The sequence below is a fragment of the Psammomys obesus genome, unplaced genomic scaffold (genome assembly GCF_907164565.1).
Source record: "Psammomys obesus unplaced genomic scaffold, mPsaObe1.curated_primary_1811, whole genome shotgun sequence".
Classification (NCBI taxonomy): domain Eukaryota; kingdom Metazoa; phylum Chordata; class Mammalia; order Rodentia; family Muridae; genus Psammomys; species Psammomys obesus.
In genome coordinates, this window is record NW_026596244.1 from 10,237,469 (window position 1) to 10,253,504 (window position 16,036).

General features: G+C 39.8%; 1 protein-coding gene across 1 annotated transcript in view; it reads left to right on the plus strand.

Moving 5' to 3' along the window:
• Positions 1 to 12,101, plus strand: part of Asic5 (acid sensing ion channel subunit family member 5) — a 32,188-nt gene extending 20,087 nt beyond the window's left edge. Inside the window, exons 9-10 of the mRNA XM_055596674.1 lie at positions 10,596 to 10,687; positions 11,941 to 12,101. Of these exons, the coding sequence (XP_055452649.1) occupies positions 10,596 to 10,687; positions 11,941 to 12,101 (253 nt within the window). The remainder of the gene's footprint in view (positions 1 to 10,595; positions 10,688 to 11,940) is intronic.
• The last annotated feature ends 3,935 nt before the right edge of the window (positions 12,102 to 16,036 follow it).

A 16,036-nucleotide genomic window follows, 5' to 3' on the forward strand; every position in this document is an offset into this window, starting at 1 on the left:
GCATGCATGCCACTCCCCAAGTCCACTGATAGGGGAGGTTCTCCTCTTCTTTCTGATCTTAGTCTATCAGTTCTCATCAAAAGTGGCTGCATTGTCCTCTACTGTGGCCTGGTAAGGCTGCTCCCCCCTCAGGGGGAAGTGATCAATGAGCAGGCTAATCAGATTATGTCAGAGGCAGTCCCTCTTCCCATTACTATGTAACCCACTTGGACACTGAACTGCCATGGGCTACACCTGTGCAGGGGTTCCAGGTCATCTCCAGGAATAGTCCTTGGTTGGAGTATGAGTCTCTGGGAAGTTCCCTGTGTTCAAATTATCTTGTTCTGTTGCTCTCCTTGTGGAGTTCCCATCCCCTCCAGCTCTTCCTATTTCCCACTTCTTACATAAAATTCCATTCACTCTGCCCATCAGTTGGCCATCAGGCTCAGCAACTGCTTTGATAGTCTATACTGCAGAAGCTTTCAGAGGCCCTCTGTGGCAGGTTTCAAGGTTGTTTCCTGTTTTCTTCTGGCTTTCAGAGGCCCTGTGTAGCAGGTTCCTAGGTTGTTTCCTATTTTCTTTTTCTTCTGATGTCCATCCTCTTTGCCTTTCAGGATGGGGATTGAACATTTTAGTTAGGGTCCTCTCTTTTGCTTAGTTTGTTTAGATGTACAGATTTTAGTGGGTTTATTCTATATTGTATGTTTATATGAGTGAGTATATACCATGCATGTCTTTTTGCTTCTGGGACAACTCACTCAGGATGATCCTTTCCAGGTCCCACCATTTACCTGTAAATTTCATGATTTCCTTATTTTTCATTGCTGAGTAATACTCCATTGTATAGATGTACCACAGTTTCTGCATCCATTCTTCAGTTGAGGGGCATCTGGGTTGTTTCCAGCTTCTGGCTATTACAAATAAAGCTGCTACAAACATGGTTGAACAAATGTCCTTGTTGTGTACTTGCGCCTCTTTTGGGTATATGCCTAGGAGTGGTATGGCTGGATCTTGAGGAAGCGCTATTCCTTCCTAGTTGTCTGAGAAAGCGCCAGATTGATTTCCAGAGTGGTTGTACCAGTTTACATTCCCACGAGCAGTGGAGAAGGGTTCCCCTTTCTCCACAACCTCTCCAGCATGTGTTGTCCCTTGAGTTTTTCATCTTGGCCATTCTGATGGGTGTAAGGTGAAATCTCAGGGTTGTTTTGATTTGCATTTCCCTAATGGCTAATGAGGTTGAGCATTTCTTTAAGTGCTTCTCTGCCATTCGATATTCCTCTACAGAGAATTCTCTTTAGCTCTGTTCCCCATTTTTTAAGTGGATTACTTGGTTTATTGCTTTTCAGCTTGTTTAGTTCTTTATATATATTGGATATGAGTCCTCTGTCAGATAAAGGGTTGGTGATGATTCTTTCCCAATCTGTAGGCAGTCACTTTGCTTTGATGACGGTGTCCTTTGCTTTACAGAAGCTTTTCAATTTCATGAGGTCCCATTTATTGATTGTTGCTCTTAGAGCCTGTGCTGTTGGTGTTCTGTTCAGGAAGTTTTCTCCTGTACCAATGAGTTCTAGGGTATTCCCCACTTTTTTTTTCTAGCCGATTTAATGTGTCTGGTTTTATGTTGAGGCCTTTGATCCACTTGGACTTCAGTTTTGTGCAGGATGATAAGTATGGATCTATTTTCATTTTTCTACATGTAGACATCCAGTTGGACCAGCACCATTTGTTGAAGATGCTATCTTTTTTCCATTGTATGGTTTTGGCATCTTTGTCAAAAATCAGGTGTCCGTAAGTGTGTGGATTTATTTCTGGGTCTTCTGTTCGATTCCATTGATCCACCATTCTGTTTCTATGCCAGTACCATGCAGTTTTTATAACTGTTGCTCTATAGTACAGCTTGAGATCAGGGATGGAGATACCTCCAGAAGATCTTTTATTGTAGAGGATTGTTTTAGCAATTCTGGGTTTCTTGTTATTCCATACGAAGTTGAGAATTTTTCTTTCCAGGTCTGTAAAGAATTGTGTTGGCAATTTGATGGGAATTGCATTAAATCTGTAGATTGCTTTTGGTAAGATGGCCATTTTTACTATGTTAATCCTGCCAAGCCATGAGCATGGGAGATCTTTCCATCTTCTCATATCTTCTTCTAATTCTTTCTTCAGAGACTTGAAATTTTTTTTATACAAGTCTTTGACTTGCTTGGTTAGGGTTACACCAAGGTACTTTATGTCCTTTGTGGCTATTGTGAATGGTGTTGTTTCTCTAATTTCTTTCTCAGCCCTTTTGTCTTTTGTATACAGGAGTGCTACTGATTTTTTTTTGAGTTAATTTTGTATCCGGCCACTTTGCTGAAGGTGTTTATCAGCTGTAGGAGTTCCCTGGTAGAGTTTTTGGGGTCACTCATATATACTATCATATCATCTGCAAATAGTGATAATTTGACTTCTTCCTTTCCCATTTGTATCCCCTTGATCTCCTTCAACTGTCTAATTGCTCTAGCAAAGACTTCCAGCACTATGTTGAAGAGATATGGAGAGAGTGGGCGGCCTTGTCTTGTCCCTGATTTCAGTGGGATTGCTTTAAGTTTCTCTCCGTTCAGTTTGATGTTGGCTATAGGCTTGCTGTAAATCGCCTTTACTATGTTTAGATATGTGCCTTGTATCCCTGATCTCTCCAGTACTTTAAACATGAATGGATGTTGGATTTTGTCAAATGCTTTTTCAGCATCTAGGGAGATTATCATGTGGTTTTTTTCTTTCAGTTTGTTAATATGGTGGATCACATTGATGGATTTCCATATATTGAACCACCCCTGCATACCTGGGATGAAGCATACTTGGTCATAGTGGATAATATCTTTGATGTGTTCTTGGATTCGGTTTGCAAGTATTTTGTTAAGTATTTTTGCATCAATGTTCATAAGGGAGATTGGCCTGAAATTCTCTTTCTTTGTTGAGTCTTTGTGAGGTTTAGGTACCAAGGTGATTGTGGCTTCATAGAATGAGTTTGGTAATGTTCCTTCTGTTTCTATTTTGTGGAATAGTTTGAAGAGAATTGGAGTTAGCTCTTCTTTGAAGGTCTGGTAGAATTCTGCGCTGAAGCCATCTGGTCCTGGGCTTTTTTTGGATGGGAGACTTTTGATGACTGCTTCTATTTCTTTGGGGGATATAGGACTATTTAATTGATTTACCTGGTCCTGATTCAGCTTTGGTAAGTCAAATCGATCAAGAAAATTGTCCATTTCATTTAGATTTTCAAATTTTCTTGAGTATAGACTTTTGAAGTAAGTCCTAATGATTGTTTGGATTTCCTCAGTGTTTGTAGTTATGTCCCCCTTTTCATTTCTGATTTTGTTGATTTGGGTGGTGTCTCTCTGCCTTTTAGTTAGCTTGGCTAAAGGTTTGTCGATCTTGTTGATTTTCTCAAAGAACCAGCTCTTGGTTTCATTGATTCTTTGAATTGTTTTATTTGTTTCTAATTGATTGATTTCAGCCCTGAGTTTGATTATTTCCAGCCGTCTACTCCTTTTTGGTGTGTCTGCTTCTTCTTTTTCTAGGGTTTTTAAGTGGGCCATTAAGTTGCTTGAATGAGCTGTCTCGAATTTCTTCTTATAGGCACTTAGTGCTATGAACTTTCCTCTTAGCACTGCTTTCATTGTGTCCCACAGTTTGGGTATGTTGTGTCTTCATTTTCATTGAGTTCTAGGAAGACTTTAATTTCTTTCTTTATTTCTTCCCTGACCCAGCTGTCATTTCGTAACAAGTTGTTCAGTTTCCATGTGTGTATAGGCTTTTTGCTATTTCTGTTGTTGTTGAAGTCCAGCTTTATTCCATGGTGATCAGACAGGATACAAGGGATTATTTCAGTCTTCTTGTATCTGTTGAGGCTTGCTTTGTGACCAACTATATGGTCTATTTTGGAGAAGGTTCCATGAGGTGCTGAGAAGAAGGTAAATTCTTTTGTGTTTGGGTGTAAAGTTCTGTAAATGTCTGTGAGGTCCATTTGATTCATGACCTCTGTCAAAGATATTGTTTCTTTGTTTAATTTCTGTTTTGTTGACCTGTCCTTTGTTGAGAGTGGGGTGTTGAAGTCTCCCACTATTAATGTGTGGGGATGTATATGTGGTTTAAATTTTATCAATGTTTCTTTTACAAATGTGGGTGCTCTTGTATTTGGGGCATAGATGTTCAGGATTGTGATGTCTTCCTGGTGGAATTTTCCCTTGATGAGTATGAAATGTCCTTCCTCATCTCTTTTTATTAATTTTGGTTGAAAGTCTATTTTATCAGATATTAGAATGGCTACTCCTGCTTGTTTCTTGGGTCCATTTGCTTGGAAAGTCGTCTTCCAACCTTTTACCCTCAGGTAATGTCTATCTTTGTGTCTTAGGTGTGTTTCTTGTATGCAACAGATTGCTGGGTTTTGTTTACGTATCCATTCTATTAATCTGTGTCTTTTTACTGGAGAGTTGAGTCCATTGAAGTTGAGAGAGATTAATGACCAGTGGCTGTTAGATCCTTTGATTTTGATGTTGGCTGTGTTCATAAGGTTGTGTGCTTGGTTGCTTTTTGTTTTGCTGTAGTAAGGTTAATTATTTCCTGTGTTTTCTTGACAGAAGCTAATTTTCTTGCGTTGTATTTTCCCTTCCAGTGTCTTCTGTAATGCTGGATTTGTGTGTAGGTATTGTTGAAATTTGTTTTTGTCATTGAATATCTTGTTTTCTCCGTCTATGAGGACTGACAGTTTTGCAGGGTATAGTAGCCTGGGTTGACATCTGTGTTCTCTTAGGGTCTGCATGATATCTGTCCAGGCCCTTCTGGCTTTCATAGTTTCTGTTGAAAAGTCAGGTGTGATTCTAATGGGTTTGCCGTTATATGTTACTTGGCCTTTTTCCCTTGCAGCTTTTAGTATTTTTTCTTTGTTCTATATACTTACTGTTTTGATTATTATGTGGCGGGAGGATTTTCTTTTCTGGTCAAATTTGTTGGGTGTTCTGTAGGCCTCATATATCCTTATTGGCTTCTCCTTTAACTTGGGGAAATTTTCTTCAATGATTTTGTTGAAAATATTTTCTGGGCCTTGGAGAAGGGAGTCTTCTTTTTCCTCTATTCCTATTATTCTTAGATTTTGTCTTTTCATATTGTCTTGGATTTCTTGGACGGTCTGTGTCAGGAATTTTTTGGATTTAACATTTTCTTTGACAGATACGTCGATTTCTTCCATTGTATCTTCTACACCTGAGATTCTTTCTTCCATTTCTTGTATTCTGTTGGTTATGCTTACCTCTGTAGTTCCTGTTTTCTTCCCTAAATTCTTCCTCTCCATTATTTCCTCCATTTGTGTTTTCTTTAATTTTTCTAGTTCTATCTTCAGGTCTTGAGTTGTTTTGTTTACTTCCTTCACCTGTCTGCTTGTATTTTCCTCTTTTTCTTTTAGTTCCTTCAACTCTGTCTCTTTGATTTCTTTCAGTGATTTAATTATTTCTTCTCTGAAGGCCACAAGCTGTTTGGCTGCATCTTCCCGTATTTCTTCACGGATGGCCCTAATCTGCTTGTCTTTATCTTCCTCCATTTCTTTACGAATAGCCATGATCTGTTTGGTTTTATCTTCCTCTAATTCTTTACGTATTTTATTTGTTTCCTCTATTATCCTCTTCATCAGCATAGATGTAAGGTCATCTTCTTGATTTTCTATTATGCTGCATTGTTCAGGGCTGTTCGCCTCTGGATGGCTGGGTTCTGGAGATGCCATATTGCTCTGTCTTTTGTTGGTTGAGCCTTTACGCTGACCTCTACCCATTGGGCTGATTTAGGTGTTGGCTGTTAGTTTCTGTGCTTCCTGGAGTCCTGAGGTAGGGAGTATCCCCTTGGCCGGAAGATGATTTTTCCTGAAGGAGTCCTTCTCTGCTTTTTGGTTATGGTCACTGTATGGCAGTGTTTCTCAGGAGTTGCCACTGCTCACCTCAGGTTTATAGCCCTGAGTAGTAGCTGTGGTCTATGTTAGGCAGGGGGGGATCTCCTCTTACCCATAGAATTTCTCAAGACAGCTGCCCCACTGCTGGGTTTCTTGTTATAAATTTAGTGTGCTGCTGCTCACTAAATTTCCATGTACAGTCCTCTTGAAGAAACTGCTGATTCCCTAGCTGTGGGGTTTTCTTCCAACAGGGAAACTCAGTCTGTTATCCTGGGGTGCACAGTTCTGTCCGGGAAAGTTGGAGGTGCACTCAGCAAGTCTCTGGGCCAGAGGCTGATTGCTCCGCTCTGGACCTGGAGAATTTGCACCTAGTTTTAGTTGGCGCCTGGGGGCACTGTTCTGGTCTGGAGGCTGGGTGCCTCACTCTGGACCAGAAGCTGTGTGTCTCTGTCTGGGATGGTGGCTGCAGGCACTGCTCTGGTCCAGATGCTGTGGGTGCAGCCCTCTTGAAGGACCAGGGATTCCCACAGTTTTGACAGTCTAGCTAGGGATAACTGGTTGATCCTTCGCACAGTATCTGAGGGCTGCTGTAATGGCTCTCTGGCTTTTGTAGGTCTGAGGATGCAGCTCTGTGTCCCAGTGCCCTAGGGGAACTCAATAATGGCAGCAGAGCACAGTGCTCCTGCCTGCACTAGAGTCTGCGTGAGTCCAGGAAGTGTTTTGGTGCTGGGTGTCCTAAGCGTTAGAGCTGCTGACCTTCTCCGCTGGCAGTTTCCTCCTGCCAGAGACACGCAGTCTGGTGCTCTGGTGCCCTGGTGCCCACAGTTCTATCTGAGGCGGCGAATCAGGCGTGCAGGTAGGGCTCAGTGCAGGCGCCTGTGTCCCGGCTCTGGGTCCGGACTGGCTCTTGGGGCACCCTCGGAACCCGAGTCTTTTCCAGGGGATGTCTGGGTAACCTGAGGTCGGTCCCAATTGTTTCCTGCTCCGTGGGGTTATCTCTCAACTGGGAAATCCAGTCTATGGTGTTGTGGGCCCACAGTTCAGGCTGGGACCGTGACCAGATCATGCTGGCGGGTAGCTCTTGGCTGGCGACCAAGCACCTGGCGGAACCGGGATCTCTTCTGCGGTTTAGCCGGGTGAGTTAAAGCTGATTGAATCTCCCACCGTGGGGTATCCTCTCACCTGTGAAACACAATCACTTGTGTTTTATGGCCACGAGTTCTGATTGCTGGTCACTGGTGCCAATCCTGCTGTGCTGCTCCTTAGAATGAGAGTCCTCCCGGCGCCGCCATCTTGCCCTGGGTCTGTTTTGAGGTATTGAGTCATATTTTTAAAAGAAACCAGAAAGAGAGTTTTCAAACCAGAATCTCGGAGGCATCTATTTCACAAGGAGCCACAATACCTAGACTTTTTCTCCACCCCAGGAAATCCTCTTGCTAAGGCTTTAGAGCCACTTATTTATTTCCTGGAGTTTTATGAACAGGCACTTTTCAACCACAACTCAGGGAGCTAGTGTGTGTGTGTGTGTGTGTGTGTGTGTGTGTGTGTGTGATATTTATGTTTATAGACTTAGGTCCTGAAACAACAGTAATAGTATGTTGGTTTTAGTACTTACAACTATTAAAATAATCCTATCTTAACTGATGTGAACTTTACTGATATTTGCATGGCCAAGCACCCAACTGAAAGCATGTTTTGATTCACTCTATCCTGGGGTTTGTTTTAATGAAGTTAAAAAAAATATCCTTGTGTGAATACATAGACAATAGAATAATCTCTACAGATCAAAAAAATTTAAAAATCATTTTCAACACGACAGGCCTCTGAGTAATGAATTCCAACACAAGGTAGATAAAAAGACAGCAAAAAAAAAAAAACAAAAAAACAAAAACCCACAGTTATATCTTTTTAAAATATACTGCCTCCAATACAGACACCTGTATTTGTTTTTAATATGGAAAGCTGTCTTGAATGTAGTGTTACGGCAGTATCTTTAAGCATGACAGAGAACAGCACTTTTTGATGTCTCCCAAATTTAGAATATTTTATTTATAAGGTATGTGAGTATGGCGTGGAGATGTACTGGTGAATCAGAAACAAAATCCACAGAAATTCCCCTTATCTGGTTCCTTTTCTAGTCCTCTGTTTATTACTAACAGTCCTCTCTTAATTAACAGGTAATGACCTCGTGTGCTTGTGACTAGTGATGACAAAGCCAGTAGCAGAGCAACGGTGTCCAGACAAGGGGGTACCAGGATCCTAGGTGTGCCTAGCTGGATGTTAGGATTCAGTTACAGTATCAGTAAAGAAGTGCCAGAGAGCATCTACGGAATGTTAGCAGTCGGATGTGAGAAGCCACGTCTCAGCTAACCGCGAAGCACACTGTGCACCTTTCTCCCTGGAGCTATCTCCCTGGGACTGTGGCTGTCCCAGTGCTCCATGCAGCCATTGCTGAGGACTGAGGTGTAGACAGAGGCAGGCTTAACTTACCTGAGACAGGGCACAGTGTGGCGCTGAGTCCACGCTCATTTGTGGCAGAATTTGATCAAACCGTATTGGTAATGGAAGTCGGCGTTTTAAATTGTCCTACTGGACAATTTTTTTAAATAAAAGTTGCACAAAATGGTTTGCTTTGTGCAAAAACAGATCATTCCCTCCAATGCCATATTAATGCCCAAGCCCTTGGAGGTTAGCAATACAAACATGGGATCAGTTCTTTTTCATCTCTTTGCTGTTTTAAAGCTGATTTTATTTTATAACAATGCTTTCTCCTAAGACAAGCAAATGTTCTTTGACTTAATAGAATGATCTCATTATTCTCTTGAGTCCCAGTTGCAGAAACCCTCATAGCTGGATGAGTCCACTGACAGAGAAAAGTTGCATAAACACCACAACAATTTTTGTGGAAGAGGAATTTCTCATCTCCCAGGAACACAGATGGATAGTCTCTGTAAATGATCATTATTGTTTAGCTTGGAAAGTTAAACAATATTATCAGTGTGCATGCAAATTAAGAGCACATCAGAGAACACAAAGATGGGAATGTTACTAAAAATTCTGCATTCCCATGACAACATTGATGCTTATTTTATTTTGATAACTGTTTTATCGCTTGTAAATATTACAACTTCCACTGACAGTCTGTCTAAATGTGCATTTTCCTGTCACCCAGCATTAGACTAATGAAGATTAACTACACATATTAATGGTACATTTTCAATTAAGTATATCAGAGTATTGATCCCTAGAGTGTAAACAATAAGGAAAGTGGTTTACAGCCATGTTCCTTAGATATGTTGGAGAATGCCATGTTCTTTCAGGACACATTGCTAATGGGGCTCATTTCTCATTAAAATTCGTATTGCCCTCTGACAATCATGTGCTAATTGTTTTCAGCACAGACAGGTTAATATTTAGCCACTTGTCTGCTGCTTTCGTCTTTAAGTTGTTGGGTTTCTAACAAATATCTGAAGAGCATGCATAGTGTGTTTGGATTAAATGTCTGAGATTGGCATGGGGATGCCTCTGTGGGTAAACTTACAAGCCGCACCTTGTTGTGCTCTCGGGATGACAAGTATATAGGTCGTGTAACAGAAAAGACTGATGAGAAATCATCTGCGAAGCCAGAGGGGGGAAAAGACCCGTTTTCAGGTTTGTGGACTCAAGGCAATGACCTTGAGCAGAAGCGAAAAAGAACTCACAAGTCCATGCAGATGTCTCACTCAGCGTGCCTTGGGAGCATGAGGGCACGAGCCTGAGTGTGCTTATTTAGTAGGTTGTTGGCTGTTGAATGAATAACTGAGGGTATTTGCTGAGGTGGGATGCCTCAAACTGAAAGCACACACTTCAGCCAGACAGCGATCACAAAACTCCTAGTGAGATTATGATGCCCTGGGTGGCAGAGTAGGGTGTGACACAATGGGCCTCTATATAGATGTTGACAGTTCCACAAACAAGATTTCCTGTTAGAGTAGCTGGGAGTCCAAATGGAAAATAACAAGAGTTTGACCTAGAATGTGTTGACTACATGAAGGTATTAGACAAGCAATTGAAATTATAAAAAATCAACCAAATAAATGAGGGCAATCCAAAGTAGAGGTCTAGGAAGAGAGAAGAGTCAGGGCCTTGACTGTATAAAGAGTCATAGTTTTAACAAGTCATTCTGAACACATGTGAAGCTCTATAAAGGCATTAAGAAAAGAAAGTCTTTGCTCAAGTTTGTCAACAATAACAGAAAATTGCATTTATCAGCAGGGAAGCTCCTACCCTGGTTCATATTTAATTTCTCACTAAAACCTGTGACCTCAACTCTATTATACTGACCTTGGACAAGGAAGCAACACTGCTTCTTCAGGATAATCTGGGCAACTTGGGAAAGTCAAGAATAGAATTAAAATTATAATCCAAAAGTTTATAAATATATTGGGCCACAATCAGATGATTAAATTTACTGTCTTTCTTCAGTATTTTTAAGAATGAGGCACAGCAATTTTATGAGTTGGGGGGGTTGTTTGTTTTTAATTTTCATTTTTTTTCCAAATATCACCATAACAAGTGTGCCTTCCAGATAATGCTAACAGGATTAATACTGAGCTAGTACATGATGGCTCTAATACAACCTTGAATAATTCCTGAATCTAAAACGGGGATTAAGAGTAGTGGTGACCACTGCATTCTGTGTTCATTCTGTTTCTATCCCCAGGGAGAACCTTGTGTACATTGAAATAAACTATAGTGACTTAAACTATAAGATAACACAGCAACAAAAGGCAGTGAGCATGCCTGAGTTACTTGGTAAGTGTGTTGGCTTCTGCTCTCATTTTCTGTCAGACTCCTTTCCTATTGGGGACTTAGGTTGTCAGTGGAAACACCAGCACTCTAACCCCACCACACACTGAGGTGTGTCGCAGAGGTTCACTCACAGTTGCTTTTCCTCCAAGCAACCCATTACCATGTGCCTATTGTACAGTGTTTCAGAGGTTCAAACCTCAGGCTTCACAGAGGGCTTTATCCCAGGGAGGGAAAAAGTGGTCCTAAGCAGGCAATATTATTTATTTCCTTTACAACCAGTATCTGCTTCTGCTATTCCCAAATGGAGTCTTTAACAAACTACTGATTTCCTAGATCCCGTTACACACTAGGGGAAGGCCCATGGGAGTCACAGGAGAACATTAGATTCAGGCATAAGCCTACAGTCAGCTGGAGCAGGTAGGGGAAGGAGGAAGCATTCAAATTCTTCAAAGCTTTAACCAAAACCAACCCCACTTCCTAAAGATGAGTCCAGGCAGACTATTAAACAATCTTCCCTAGAAGGAAGTCCTGGAACAAGGACATCTGGGGGGTGGGGAAACAGGGCCAGAGGACAAAACGGTGAATGCTGGGGTCTTTGTGGATGGAGGGGATTGGGAGGTTATTTTTCAAAGTTCTCCTGGAGAATGTGGAAAGGTTTTAGAGGTACTCATGATAAAGACCAAAAAATGAGAATGCCCCTGTGCCTTAGACGCACACACAAGTGGTTCTGATGTAAATGTTGTGTCTATGGATGTAGGTTGAAAACATGTTTTACAATGCAGTGTTTTAAATATGTATTTTGGTTATATGGACCATTATAAATCTTTGATACAAAATATAAATAGGATACTAGGAAGGCAATTTGCATGGAAATTATCTTCTAGGAAACAACATAATCTGGCAAGGCCATTTGGTGCCATGACCCAGTTCTGCTTGGCATTTCATGAGTGCACACTACATTGTAGTTAAAATTTCAGCTGCCACTCTAATCTTCCAAAGTCTAAATGAAACTTCTGGAAACAGAGTTTTATACATTCTTCTCTTAGAGATGATTTGTGTGAATATTACTGTCAGTATTGTTTATATTACATTATTTACTCTAAATTTTAAGAAAATATAACTAATGGATCTTCATCTATCAGTCATGGTTAAGTTACTGGATTCAAATATATAATAATGTATATTATATATATACTATAATAATATTTACTTTTGTTTTATAAAAATGTAAATTTCTTTATGGATTTTTATTACAGCAGATGTTGGTGGTCAGCTGGGCCTATTTTGTGGAGCTAGTTTGATTACCATTATAGAACTTATTGAATATGTATTCACCAATTTCTACTGGATATTTATTTTCTTTTTGCTGAAAATACTTGAAATGACTCAGAAGACTTCTCCACCTCAAGTAGTATAGAAGAATGTTAATATTCTCTTAGACTAAGAGTGATCGTTTTGCTTTTCATAATGCATGTAATTATAATGGCTCATTTATTATAATGGGACTTTATGTCTGCTTTGGAAAGTATAATAAAAACAATTGAAGCTTCATATTTCTATGTGCATCCCTTTTGTCTCTGTTGTTTAATATATTCTGTATTGTTTAATTATTTCTCTATTGTACTCTCAGCACTTAAATAGTAACAACTGCACAGTAGACATCTTATACCTTTTTATAATGAAAAAGGCATTCTTTATAACTAAGCATCTTAATCACTCCTACTGAACTGCATATTGTTGTGGTTATTATTTTGAATGTCAACCTACCACAACCTAGAATCACCTGGAAATAGAATAACAGTTCTCAACCTGTGGGTCATGACCTCTGCAGGGTTCAACAATCCTTTCACAAGGGTGAACTAAGACCATCGGAAAACACAGATATTTGCAATATGCTTCACAACAGTAGCAAAATTACATTCATGAGGTAGCAATGCAAATAATTTTATGGCTGGAGTCACCGCAACCTGAGAAACTGTATTAAAGCCTTAGGAAGGCTGAGACCCCATGGAAACAGTCTCAGTTGAAGAATTCCATAGTAGAGGTTGGCTCATGGACATATCTGTGGGCAAATTGTCTCCTTTGTTGATTGACTGCAGGCAGTGTAGGCAGCACCATTCCACAGGCTGAGTCCCGAGCTATAAGAGTGAAGGGAACCTCTTAAATCAGCAAGTAGATGAGCAAGGAGCCAGGCTTATATCCTCTCTCTGTTCTTGACCTCGGATGGGATTCGTCAAGGTTCTGACTTGATCTTCTCTCAGGAGTGGACTATGATCTAGAATTTTAAGTCAAATAAACGTTTTATTTCTTAGTTGTTTTTCATGGAAGTAATTTATCATAGCAACAGAAACAAGGGTAGAACAACAGACAGTCAAGGCAATTGTTCAATCAGGAAGTATTATTCATACTTTATAAACTTTTTCAGAATGTTTATTTTCAGTAAACCATGGCATTTTTTTCTTCTTTTGTCTGAATAATTTTATTATAACTGACTGGAGGGCAGGAAAATGTATTTCTGTACAGATGGATTACTAAAATAAATGTAACTGAAATTAAATTGAATCTGTGGTATAGAGGGGCTGTACAGCATTTCACCATTCCTTTCCAACAATTTCTATGTACTTATTTAGTTAGATAGGAATTCAGCAGCTCCATTGATTATGATTTAGGCAATCAACTACTTTCAGCCTCTCAGAATGTTCATTCAATGGCAAATTGCTAACCAGCCTTCTTCACCTAATCAAGGGAAAGCACTCTGACTGCAGGCTGAGGATGAGATGAATGTGTGCTTAGCATATATGAGGACCTGAGTTCAGTCCGCAACACAAACAAAAGCAACCTAATTCCCAGTTCCTTCCATATCACATTGTTTAAGTACATTTTCTCCCTGACCACATGGCATTTTCTTTTCTTTTTTTTTTTTCTTTGTTCAAGTAATTAAGAGAGAAATCATCTGGTAACGAATACATCCTGCTGTAAAAGACTGTTCAGAATGAATATTGATTGTCAAATGTTTACACTGGTGCCCAGCATCCAGACGTTCCCCGGGCATTTAAATACATGAGTATATGTTTGGGAATTGGTGGTGAGAACATGACATGTTACCCAGAGAAAGGTTGAATAACCTCTCAGAGCATTGCGAAATCTGTGGTCTGAGCAACCCTAGTGAATGATTACAGCAATGAGCCACCCCCAAATGATGCGGTTTTGACCCAAACAGAAGCAGGTATAACAGCAAAATCAAGCACCTTATATAATTTCTTATCAAGAAAACATAGGCCAAATAACATCCTCAATCAGTGGGTCACCTTCCTGGAAGAAGTCATGTGTGTGTATAAAAAATGGCTATAGTTAACCTGAGGAGGAACTCCTGCAAAGGCAAAACAAGATCAATAATAAGGAACATTGGAGGAAAAAACTTTTGAGATTGTTGGAAAGAATATGGGAGAGAGATAAAACTGACAAGATCTCTTTGACAGATGCAGTGACTTTTTTTTTTTTTCTTTTTTGGCATGGTGCAAAGGGACTCACTCTTTAGATCCTGTACAGTCTCAGCTAGAGGGCAGAGTATTCCTAGTCTTTTCCCCGCCAGGAGGCGTTTTGAAACAATGACACAAAACTAAAGTGGGAGGAAGGAATTTGATACAAATGTTGAATATACTCTGCTCATAAGTTGGCAGGAAAAAGATCTCTTACAAGCTAATCACGTCATACATTCAGCACCATTTTTAACTATTTGTTAAACAAATTTATGTAGGATAGTTTTCCAGGGCAGTTTTCAGAATAATTTCCTTTCCATGAAAATGCTTAAATTTCCCCAACCTTTGAAGGTACGCATTCTTTGATAAATGTCCCCCACTTTCTTTAGCCACTATTCAAATAATTTACATCTAAATGTAAGACACTTAATCAACGAGAAAGATTTACTTATAATAATAAAATGAATCAGTAAATTCAACTAGAGAATGGAATGCATTATATGCAAAAATTAACATAGAACGGTACATGAATGCAATCTCCACTTTCTCTTTTGAGTACTAAATGTTTCCAAAAAGTGGAAAATTTAAGAATGAAATGAACAGCTGTATAGTTACCACTCTGTTTTAACTTAATCAACATCATTTGGATTATTTCCTTCAGGTTGGCCTTCATGGAGTCCTGTATACATAGTGTTTGAAGCACAGTGTTTACGCCCATAGGTTAGGAGCACTTTCAGCCTTGGACTGAGGAGCCATCTTTTTGCTGTGGGAAACAACACAAAAACTCATAGCTCTTATTAAAGTGCTAAGGATAACTGAATACTGGTAGCTCAGCACTAAATGTGACATCTATTTCAACTACCTCACTCTGCAAGGCTCAGAGGACAGTGTGAGGATAGGAAAAGCTGCCTTTGGCACATGACATGGCCATTGCATGGATAAGCTCACTATGGTTATGATGACTTGCACAAGACCTGTGCAAGGCCAAGTCTACAAGATCAGCCAGCATCCCAGCAGGCAGCACCAACTGGACTCAGTGGGTTACAGCAAATAAATATATGTGTTTGGGTTGGTGTGGGAGAGGGAGGGAGAAACAGGGCAATATGGCTGCCACACACTGTGAACATGCATGAAATGGCCAATGTATAAATGAAAGATACTTTAAAAAATGAAAACATAAAGCAGAATAGCAGCATTTGCATCTCTCTGATCCCTCACTGTGGATGCAATAGGACCCGTGCTGCCATGATTTCCTCATCAGGGTGAACTGTACCTCAAAGTGTGAGCTAAAATAAAACCTTAACCCCCCCACAAGTATTTATCTTATTTTCTTTTATTAAATGATTACTAGGAATTTTTTAATTTTAAAATTCACATGCTCTAGGTGACTGGCATTTGTATTCTACTTCCAGTTGACTTTATTTGAAGTGTTTTTTTTTAATGTTTTATTTATTTGTTTTATGTATATGAACGCTCTATCTGCATTTATATCTACACACCAGAAGAAGGTATTAAATAAAGGGTATGGATGGTTGTGAGCCACCATGTGGTTGCTAGGAATTGAACTCAGGACCTCTGAAAGAGCAGACAATGCTCTTAACCACTGAGCCATCTCTCCAGCCCTGAAGTTTCTTAATGAAACAAAATACTATATTTGGACAAAAAAAAATTTATAGACTATATCAAGGCATGATGTCCACTTATTTAAATTTTGCTCTGTACTTAAAAGGTAACATAACCAATGAATAACAAAACCAATGTTTTCTTAAAATGCCATTGCACAAGCAAACTCTCACAGCTACTAGATTTTTGGAAAATTGTAAAACTGATGATGATGATGATGATGATGATGATGATGATGATGATGATGATG